Source organism: Myotis yumanensis, unplaced genomic scaffold (assembly GCF_028538775.1).
Source record: "Myotis yumanensis isolate MYYU_CA2020_CCGP unplaced genomic scaffold, mMyoYum1.0.hap1 SCAF_7, whole genome shotgun sequence".
Taxonomy (NCBI): domain Eukaryota; kingdom Metazoa; phylum Chordata; class Mammalia; order Chiroptera; family Vespertilionidae; genus Myotis; species Myotis yumanensis.
The window spans coordinates 86770188-86781376 of record NW_027223758.1 but is presented as its reverse complement, the minus strand read 5'-3'; the positions used below and the strand labels follow the sequence as shown (position 1 = coordinate 86781376).

The window sequence follows — 11189 nt, the reverse complement described above, 5'->3', positions numbered from 1 at the left end:
CTTCAAGGTCATGAAAGTCAACAAAGCACTGAAGAACTATTCCACAGTTGAAGGAGACTAGAAAGACACGATAGTCAAGTGCCCTGATGATTTTGGACCTGCTCCTTTTTTGATAAAGGACATTGTTGGGAGAAGTGGCAGAACTTGAATGGGAGTCTGAGGGGTATGGTCATAGATCAATGTTAGTGTCTCGATTTTCATGGTTGTCTGGCTGTTGTAGAGGAGAAGGTCTTCGTTTGTAACAATTACACATTAAAGTATTTGGGGTTATAGGACATCATATTAGCAATTTACTTTCAAAGAGTGAGGCCCACCTGGTGAAGCATTTGACACGTAATCAATTGAAGGGCTTCGTCTGATTAAGATACAGTGAGAAGGTACCTTAAGAATCTAAGAAGGGGGTTGTCTGATCAAAATGATAGAGAAAACATCAGGGAGTATGTGCTGAAAACTCTAGTGATTATGTTATCACTAGAGGCCTGATACACAAAATTTGTGCAAGGGGCTCGGCCCTTCCAGCCGAGGTGGCTGCCTTGGCCCTTGCAGCCCTGGCTTCATCCGGAAGGTCATCCGGATGGTCGGTCATTCTGCTATTCGGTCAGCTGTCCAGTCTAATTAGCATATTATGCTTTTTTAGTTCAAGGAAGAGAAGTCAGTAGTTTGGGTATTGTGCTGCTTCTATGAGGGTGAAAATGACATATGGCTTGATCTGCCTCTGGTTATGAAGAGAACTTTAATGGAATATTAAAATTTGACAGTGTGATTATCTCTTTTATTACTACAAAACAATTATTTCAGCAGGGACATGCAAAAATTCCACCTGCAATGACCACCCGCCCCCCCCCCCCCCCCCCCAATTCATGTGAATTTTGAATGATTAAACAGCACTTACTCTAAAATGAGATTTCTCTGGCAAAGAAAATTCACATTCTCATGATGGTAACAAGAGGTTCACATTCCAAAGTATGTTCAGAGATTATTCCCTTATCTCATCTGTTCCATGATAAAGTAAGGTTAGGCAAAAATGAGACCAGAATAAAATTATATTTCTTTCCAATCAAATTACTGACTTTCCTTGTGTTCCCCTCTACCCCTGCAATACACACCCAATGGAAATATCAAAACCTTCTTCACTTTATAGAAAAACTAGAGGCCTGGTGCACGAAATTTCGTGCACTGGGCAGGGGTCCCTCAGCCCAGCCTGCACCCTTTCTTAGTCCGGGAGCCCTCAGGGGATGTTCCACTGACAGTGTAGGCCTGCTCACCGTGGGGAGCAGGCCTAAGCTGCAGTCAGACATCCTTAGTGGAGGCGGGAGAGGCTCCCGCCACCGCTGCTGCGCTGGCAGCCGTCAGGCCAGCTTGTGACTGAGCAGAGCTCCCCCTGTGGGAGCGCACTGACCACCAGGGGGCAGCTCCTGCATTGAGCGTCTGCCCCCTGGTGGTCAGATGCTCATAGCAACCGGTCGTTCTGCTGTTAGGGACAATTTGCATATTACCCTTTTCTTATATAGCATTATATCAGTATCTTATCCTTCTATCTTATTAGACAATTCAGATCTTATAATCTAGTCATTATTCTAAATTTTGGATTAATTCATTTGAATATTTCCCAAACTTCTCAGAAAAAAACATGTTAACATGGTTTTGAAACATAATACTTAAAATGACCATTTTCAGCACTCACATGATATACTACTAGAAGGTAATGTGTCTTTCTACTCTTGTTTTAAAATATATTTTATTGATTTTGTTACAGAGAGGAAGGGAGAGAGACAGAGAGTTAGAAACATCGATGAGAGAGAAACATCGACCAGCTGCCTCCTGCACACCTCCCACTGGGGATGTGCCCGCAACCAAGGTACATGCCCCTGACTGGAATCGAACCCTGGACCCCCCAGTCCGCAGGCCGATGCTCTATCCACTGAGCCAAACCGGCTTTGGCTACTCTTGTTTTTAAACAGAGAGGGGTTTTGTTTGTTGTTTTAGCCACTTCCTCTCTTATCTTCCTCTTTGACATTTTGCCGCCTCCCTCCTCTATTTATTCTTGATTATTCTTAATATATCCTTGATTATTCTTGGCCATGTTATAAAGACTAAGAGTAAAAACCAGGTCCACAGAGCTGGGTCGGGGGCAAGGAAGAGATCCTATGTAATATGATCCTAATAAAGCAGTTTAGTTGATTAACTTTGGGGTTCAGTAACAAGCCCATTAAGCTCTCACACTATATGATAACCTCCGGCCTAGACAAAGGTTATCCTGCTCACCGTGGGGAGCAGGCCTAAGCTGCAGTCAGACATCCTTAGTGGAGGCGGGAGAGGCTCCTCTTTGACAAAGGAGTTATTTTGGACATTATCTTTTTTATTTTTATTTTTAAGTTTTTTATTTTTATTTTTTTTATTGATTTCAGACAGGAAGGGAGAGGGAAAGAGATAGAAACATCAATGATGAGAGAGAATCATGGATCGGCTGCCTCCTGCATGCCCCCTATAGGGGATCCAGCCCGCAACCCAGGCATGTGCCCTTGTCTGGAATAGAACCCGGGACCCTTCAGTCAGCAGGCCCGCTCTATCCACTGAGCCAAACCGGCTAGGGCTGGACATTACATTATCTTTCTTACTCCTTTTCTTATTTCTCAATTGAATTCACAACTCAAGAATGGTAGAGGGGTGCTTGGCCTTGGGCCCCTCAAGACTTGAAAAGTAGACAATGAATTTTTTTTTTCCATCTGGAGAACTGCTATAGGGTGTCTATAGTAGGATAACCTTGCCAATGTTGCCTAAGCCACGCTGGCATCTCAGGGTGGGAGTTAGCTCCTGTGGTTAAATCTTGTAAGTAGGCGACGTTGCCAAAGGAGAGCATGCAGAATGGAAGACAAGGTATCTAAGGGTAGAACCTCAGAGAACACCATCATTTGAGGAACTATCCAAGGAAGAATATACATGAAGGCAACTGGAAAGTAACAGATAGGAGAATCAGAAGCGTTTGATGTTTCATAAGTCAAAGAAGGAAAGAAGTTCAAGAAGTAAGGCATCACCAGAGGTGAATATTAATTTTATTACATAGGAAGAAAGGATATGCAAATTAGGGCACTTTTTCTCAAACTTGAGAAAATACATACTCCTTTTACAAGGAAAAAAATCACTAAGAACTACCACCCCTCCATGCTGAGTTAAATTATTGTTCTAATGTTACTTAAACATGTGAAAATATGAAACTTGTTTCAACTTCATTATACTTCTGGTTTTTATGTAATTAAAAATTAAACAAATTTATGTTAAAAACAAGTAAATTATCAAATAAATAGTCATCAAATTAAATAAATTTGCTATTCAGAATGGTCCCCCCCAGAAGCCAAATCACTCATCCCAAAGTGAATATGGTACAAATTGCCACTAGTCAGATAGTTTATTCCTGTTTTTCAAAAATTTTGTGGAATATATATCATGAAAGACAACACAAAATGAGATTCTATTTCTAAACAATTATTCCTGAGTTTGTATATTTACCTGTACTTACATATTTGTCTTTGACTTCAAATAACTTAACTCCTCCCCATATTCTATGAAATTTTATACACACACGTATATCTCAATGTCTTAAAAAATTTTTTTTTATATATTTTTATTGATTTCAGAGAGGAAGTGAGAGGGAGAAGAGATAGAAAAATCAATGATGAGAGAGAATCATTGATTGGCTGCCTTCTGCACACCCCACACTGGGGATTGAGTCCACAATCCAGGCATGTGCCCTTGACTGGAATCAAACACGGGACCCTTCAGTCGCCTAAGACCATCGGAAAACACATATATAATTACATATTGTTTTTGTGATTAATCACTATGCTTTAATTATGTTCAATTTGTAACAATGAAATTGGGGGTCACCGCAACATGAGGAACTGTATTAAAGGGTCGCGGCATTAGGAAGGTTGAGAACCACTGACTTAGAGGAAGCAGCAACTTCACGGGTGAAGAAACCAGAGGCAGTAGGAGCAAGTTTGAAAACAGTTAAGCAGACAAGCTCTCAACTGAGACGGATGTGAGACATTGGGAAAGTCACTTACCGCAGGAGGCGTCCTGGCGAGATTATTTTCTGAGTTACTCAGTTACGGCTCCTCCTCCTCCTGCGAACAGCAGCCATAGTCAGCCCTTATTTCTCCTGGATCATGTGTCCTAGACTTCTGGTGCTTTGCAGAGACAATTAAGGTTTAAAACCACCGTTTAGCCTGTTAAATGGTGTCTTAGGGCCTTGAAACCTAAAGATCGTTTTCTTTCTACTGGTAGAACTGTGTTTCCTATTTTAGGAAGTTAGATCAAATAAGCATCTCCCCATGTTTTAATCCTAAATACTTAAGAGTACCAGCCACTTGCCTATGGCTAACGTAACAACTAGCAGAAAATTAAAAAAAAAAAAAATGTATCAGACACTGTCTTCGGAAATAATTTCCTTTTGGTTCAAAACGCGCCTCTCCTTGTTTTCTCTTGCCTTTCAGGTAATTAACTCTTCTCAGTTTGAACTATGCAGTGTAAGAGTCTCTGTAGTCACTCCAAGTGAAAGGCAATTAAAAAAAAATCTTTATTTATACTGCAGGTACTTGAAAGTGTCATCCAGCCTCCTGACATGCCACACCAGCAGCATTTCGTCTTAGCTGGGAATTCGGTGAACAGTAGTTGGGCCAACTCAGTGACTCATACAACCTGCTAATTGGAGCTGGAAACGTTTTGTGGCTGTGCCCTTATTCCGGTGTAAGGTCTTGATACATTCTGACCACACTGTTTGAAAAAAAGTAAGTTTTCCCAACATTTAAGCCCTTCTTTCATTTAGTATCTTATCACACTCCAAATTTCAAATGCAGGTTATATATTTGTCAAAATATACGGATCTTAAAACCAGCCATTATCTCCCAACAGTTCCTGAATTTGTCTTATTTTTCTCAATAAAAAATCCAAACGAACACTTATTTTTCTTGAAAACCACCTTTTCGTTAATGGCTTAGCCTCAAATTGACTTGGTAAACAATAAAAAGAAAAATATTTTTTTGAAAACAAGAGTCTTCCAGGGGTGACAGTTGGTGTTTCAGCACCTGCTTTACACCTGGGAGGCTCAGATCAGAGGTGGTTAAGTCTCTATTGTTTGTTTAATGGACCAGATTTCAAACATAATTCCCTCTTGTCTTCCACTTTTTCCAAACGGTAAGGCCAGCGAGACCTTTTCCACTGCAACGGAGATAAAATTGAAAAATGTTGTCACAACTGTACTGAGAAAAACAGTGTTGCTATTCTTATTGGAGGAGTGATATAAAATGCAGTTCTCCAGAATTACCAAAGTTCATTATTTGTCCAGTATTTTAAGGGAAACAAAGGGAACTATCTCAGTACTTTTAGCATCTGTTCTCAGTACCTTTAGGCTCTCAATCTAATTCCTGAATTTAATCAGTTTTCTTCTTTTATTGAGAGAATAAATAAGTGGTGTTTTGTCTGTTTGTTTCTTCCTTTTGCTACGTTGCTTTATGGCATCATAGCAGAAAAATTCAAGTGTGACCTAAAAAGCTTTCGAAATGTCTAAATGAGATTTTTCTTAGCAGAGGGAACATTGAACTAGATCTACTAGGATTTAGCAAATGGAATCAGGTAGTAGGAGTCAAAGTAATTACCTTAAGTTGGTGATTTATTTATTTAAACATGCTTTTATACTCACTGTACCATTTGATCTATACCCTGGGTAGACATAGCTTGGAAAGGTAAACATTTCCAAAAGTATATCTTTTCCCACCTATTGCCTCAATTACCATTTCTACCTAGATGTTTGCTTATGTGTACCCTTTAGTTTTAATCAGGTGTGATAATCAAAGCCCTTCTCTTACAGAGGGTTTGCCATCTAAACGTTAATCTCCTAGTTCTCAGACTTTTACTCCTTCATCTGAGCCTTAATGTAGGTGTCCCTTAAGATTCAGTTATTGGTTCTTTTTTCTTTTCTTCTTCTTCTCTCTCTTTTTTTTCCTCCTTCAGCTGTCACTTTCACAAGGTGCCTTCGGAGGTGCACAGGTAGATGAGCCAGGCTGGCTGGACTGCATCAGTTTCTAATCAACTTGGCATTATTCATTAAAAGTCACTTATGAATGCATGGGCAGGTCGAAATAAATTCCACACAGACTCCTACAAGTTTGTGACAATGGGTTAACTTTCAACATAAGGGAGTGTTTACCAAGCCAAAGGCCACTGATACTTGCCAAAGGCCATTAGTCGAGGGAGTCCAAATTAGGAGAAGATCCTGAAATTTGGTAAATTCTAGATGGATTCAGGGATTCTGGTCTTTTTAAGAATTTTGAGGTAAACCACGTACAGCTGGAGTTAAAGTTCCAAGTTATCATTTTCCTACATACATTCAGCCTTACCAAGTCCTAGGGCAGTGATGGCAAACCTTTTGAGCTCGGTGTGTCAGCATTTTGAAAAACCCTAACTTAACTCTGGTGCCGTGTCACATATAGAAATTTTTTGATCTTTGCAACCATAGTAAAACAAAGACTTATACTTTTGATATTTATTTTATATATTTAAATGCCATTTAACAAAGAAAAATCAACCAAAAAAATGAGTTCACGGGTCACCTCTGACATGCGTGTCATAGGTTTGCCATCACTGTCTAGAAGTCAGGCTTTTCAGGGTAGTGATACTAAAGCAGTGGTTCTCAACCTTCCCAATGTCGCGACCCTTTCATACAGTTCCTCATGTTGTGGTGACCCCGAATCATAAAATTATTTTCGTTGCTACTTCATAACTGTAATTCTGCTACTGTTATGAGTCGTCATGTAAATATCTGATATGCAGGATGTATTTTCATTGTTACAAATTGAACATAATTAAACCATAGTGATTAATCACAAAAACAATATGTAATTCTATATGTGTTTTCCGATGGTCTTAGGCGACCCCTGTGAAAGGGTCGTTTGACCCCCAAAGGGGTCGCGACCCACAGGTTGAGAACCGCTGTACTAAAGGGACACTGACTCACTCCTTCGACCCGGCTGGCTGGCAAGCTTGGGTGCAGAGACAAGAAAGGGCATCTGTTACCCCGTTCAATGAACAATCGAATTAGTGAATATAAAATATGAGATATATCTCGTTCGTTGTTCAGTAATTGGCAAGCAAGCGCGGGTAAAATCACCCGGTGGGAGCTGAGCCCTGTTCCAAGCACCGGCAGCCGCATCACCTCTGACATCCCTCCACCAGGGACTCCGAGCCGTCCCGCCTTCCGGGATCCGCGCGCGGGGCGGGGCAAGAGCCGGAAGGGCGCGGCCGGGGGCGGAGCGAGCGCAGGCGTGGGGGCGTGGCCTCGAGGGGGCGGAGACAAGATGGCCGCCCCGAGCGCTTGGAGGACCTAAGGGGCGGTGGCCGGGGCCACGCCCCGGGCGGGAGGGCCGCTCTGTGCGCGTCCGCTCTATGATGCTTGCGCGCGTCCCCCGCGCGCCGCTCTGCGGGCGGGGCGGGTCTCCGGGATTCCAAGGGCTCGGTTACGGAAGAAGCGCAGCGCCGGCTGGGGAGGGGGCTGGATGCGCGCGCACCCGGGGGGAGGCCGCTGCTGCCCGGAGCAGGAGGAGGGGGAGAGCGCGGCGGGCGGCAGCGGCGCTGGCGGCGACTCCGCCATAGAGCAGGGGGGCCAGGGCAGCGCGCTCGCCCCGTCCCCGGTGAGCGGCGTGCGCAGGGAAGTCGCTCGGGGCGGCGGCCGTGGCCGGGGGCGGTGGAAGCAGGCGGGCCGGGGCGGCGGCGTCTGTGGCCGTGGCCGGGGCCGTGGCCGGGGACGGGGACGGGGCCGTGGCCGGGGACGGGGCCGCGGCCGTCCCCCGAGTGGCGGCAGCGGCCTTGGCGGCGACGGCGTCTGCGGCGGCGGCAGCGGTGGCGGCGGCGCCCCCCGGCGGGAGCCGGTCCCTTTCCCGTCGGGGAGCGCGGGACCGGGGCCCAGGGGACCCCGGGCCACGGAGAGCGGGAAGAGGATGGACTGCCCGGCCCTCCCCCCCGGATGGAAGAAGGAGGAAGTGATCCGAAAATCTGGGCTCAGTGCCGGCAAGAGCGATGTCTACTACTTCAGGTACCGCCCTGGGGGGGGGGTGGGGAGGGGGGGGTTGGTGGTGGCGGGGTCAGGCCGGGGTCAAGGGTCAAGCGCAGCCCTGTGCGGGGGGAGTCCAGCTGAGAGCTGGGGTGTCCTAGGGAAGCGGCACCGGCCGGCTGGCCTGGTAGTCGAGGTGCCTGAGCCCTGGGGTGCGAGCTGAGCCCGGTGCAGTGAGAGCCCAGAGCCGGGCGTCCGCGGTTGCAGGTGTTGGAGACGGTGGTTGGCGCAGAAAGGGTTACTCTGGCGGCGATGACCAGCCGCCGAAGGGTTAAAAGGAGGTGCAACTCATCGAAACTGTAAACCCCAGTCGCGGTTGGCTCCGTTCCCAGCCCTCGCAGACGCATCCCCGCCAGCGTTGAATCATGCACACGTGCAGGAATGAGCCACCTGGGGTAGCGGGGCTTCGGCCCCCTGGTGGGTCCAGGCGAGTTTCCCGTCAAGTGCCTGCAGCCCTTTCGGTGGGTGTCGCAGGACTTGGCACCCGTTTGAAAACTAAGCACTGAACTAAGCAGTGAGACTCCTAGACCCCAAGTAGCCTCCCGGGGGAGGGGGGCCATTTGTCAATGTCTGGGGACATTTTTGATGGTCACCCCTTGGAAGGGGCAGCAACCGGCATCTAGTGGGTCGAGGCGAGGGATGCTGCTAGCTCTTCCACAGCAGGCTTTGCCCCAGGGACACTGGCGCCACGGTTGAGAAACCCGGGTCTGAATGATGTGGTCCTGCTGCCCATGTCATTGGTTTGGATGACCCAGGGAGATCAGGAAGATGCCTGTGGCTGTTGATGCCAGTGGAATTTTCTTATCAACAAATTGACTCACATTTCTTATGAGTTTTCCCACTTCCAGGACAAAGTGGGAGCATGTTCTATTCAGTGGCTTGCAGGCTGTGTTTGTGGGCTGATTGAATCATTTTTCCAGGGAATAATATTTGGGTGTTACAACCAGTTGTCAGCCATTTGGCCATTAGAATAATATTTTGAAGGGCTTGCATTCTTCTGACCTCGAGTTGGTTAATATAGTACCCCTGGGAAAACGTATTAAAGTGTATGTGTATATGAATTGCAAATACTCGTAAGTAGATTTAAAAGGTTAAGAAATACACACATGTGTATGGGTATATACATACGTGCATACACAAGAATGTGATCACTACTGGCATCACATGTAAATATGAATGCTGTGTATTTCTGATAGTTGCTCAAGTATATGGATGAGTAGCTTCAGTAAATTTATTTCATTTCTTCAAGTAAAAAAATAAAGTGGTTTATTAGAACTGTTTTGTCAGTTTATCTGAGACCACTTATCTTGACATCGTAAAAGATAAAATGAAAAACTTAATCATACAAAGATGGTTATCTTGTTTTGTATTTTCCCATCATTAAATATTAAATGTACTTGAATAATACTAAGAAAGTAAATTGTGGAACAAATTCTTACTCCTCTCAAGTTCACTTGTTTGTTGTAGTGATATTCACATTGTTCCCTTTTGCATATTCTTTCATTAACAGCTCCTTCTGTTTTTCTAAGCAGGTGGTATGCAAGCCTTCTTTCTGAGAACTTGGGGGGTAGGAGGCTAGTCTATCCTCAGTAGAGCATATTAAACTCAGTTGCACTCTCTGTGATGTTTCTTTCTCCTGGGATATGGTTTGTTTGGCTTTGAGATGACGTATTTATTCAAACTAACTTTTGGTTTTTGCAAAGTTTTTTTTTTTTTCCTTGCAGTAGTTAGAAAAATTATTTCAGAAAATAGATTACTGCGTTCTAATTTGTGGTCACTTAATATATTTTGAACGTGTTGTAAATTAAAAAATATATTTTTATTGTTTTCAGAAAGGAAGGGAGAAAGAGAGAGAGAGAGAAACAGCAATGATGAGAGAGAATTATTGATCGGCTGCCTCCTGTGTGCCCACCACAGGGCGTTGAGCCCGAAACCCAGGCATGTGCCCTGACTGGGAATCAGACTGAGACCTCCTGGTTCATGGGTTGACGCTCAACCCCTGAGCCACCCTGGTCGAGCGATGTGTGTACATTTTTGATGTTTACTTTTTTTATACAAACTCAGTAGATATTTTATGGTAGAAAACTGATATAATTTAAAACAACTTTTCAAACATTCATCGAAGACAAATCACAAACCAGTATAGTGGTAATTATTCTTTTTATGAGACAATAGAACGTAATATGCTTTTTACGTGTCCATGCACAATTAAAGGACACATTGCATAGATTTGTGCCACATGTTCTTGGTTCAGGCTGGAAGGAGTGTTGTCTGTTCACTACCTACAAACTGTTAGTTCCTAGGCAGGATTGTAACACCCGGTCTTCATTTCCTTCCGAGAGGTTAAACTCTGAGGTAGGAGGACACACGTGGTATGTGATACTGACTTCCACTTTCAGTGATGAATGTTGAAGGTCACCTACTTGTAGCAAAGGTGAACACATTATTTTTCAATCCGCAGTGTCACCACTTTGCATATTACCATCCCTGTATACACCCGACCCGTTAAAAACCAGTAGCTCAAAACACCCACCATATCGTTAATAGGTGGTTAAGCGTTAACTCTCCGGTTGGCAATGTGAACACCTGCACCTAGTTGTTCACACTGATTCTAATAATGCTGACTCCTGAATTAGCCTGCCCCTAGGGAGATTAATTTAGAGAAATCTGTGTCTGTTAACGCAGGGTCTGTCTTAACACTTATTAATTGGACTTAAGCTCATCAAGAAAGCCTCACATTTTGGTAGAATGGTATTTTGGTTTCCTGAGACTGCCAAGTTCTAATAGGAAGGTGTGCCTCCGGTTGCCAGTTAAGCAGTATAATTATGCCTTCTGTCAGGACTACTGATAGTATAGTGGCAGTTCATATATTATCACCCAAAGTTTGTTTTTCAAAAGGGCGTGGTTTGATAAAGCGTTGGATCCACTGGTACAGTTCCTAAAAAAGTTCGTTGCCATTATTTGAACTCATGATTTGAACAATCATTTTACTGGGAATGGAACCGGAGACTCTTAGGTGCTCGGCTGACACTAACCACTGGACCACACTGGACAGGGCTCTTGACTTTTGCTTATACCTGGGTTA

General features: G+C 44.4%; 1 protein-coding gene across 2 annotated transcripts in view; it reads left to right on the top strand.

The window, feature by feature from the left end:
* Window positions 1-7492: 7492 nt before the first annotated feature.
* MBD2 (methyl-CpG binding domain protein 2) overlaps window positions 7493-11189 on the top strand; it is a 54013-nt gene continuing 50316 nt past the window's right edge. The window contains exon 1 of one of the 2 annotated variants that reach the window (XM_070421177.1): window positions 7493-8086. In XM_070421177.1, the coding sequence (XP_070277278.1) occupies window positions 7551-8086 (536 nt within the window). In that variant the 5' untranslated portion in view covers window positions 7493-7550. The remainder of the gene's footprint in view (window positions 8087-11189) is intronic. The other variant, XM_070421178.1, reaches the window with a different exon arrangement.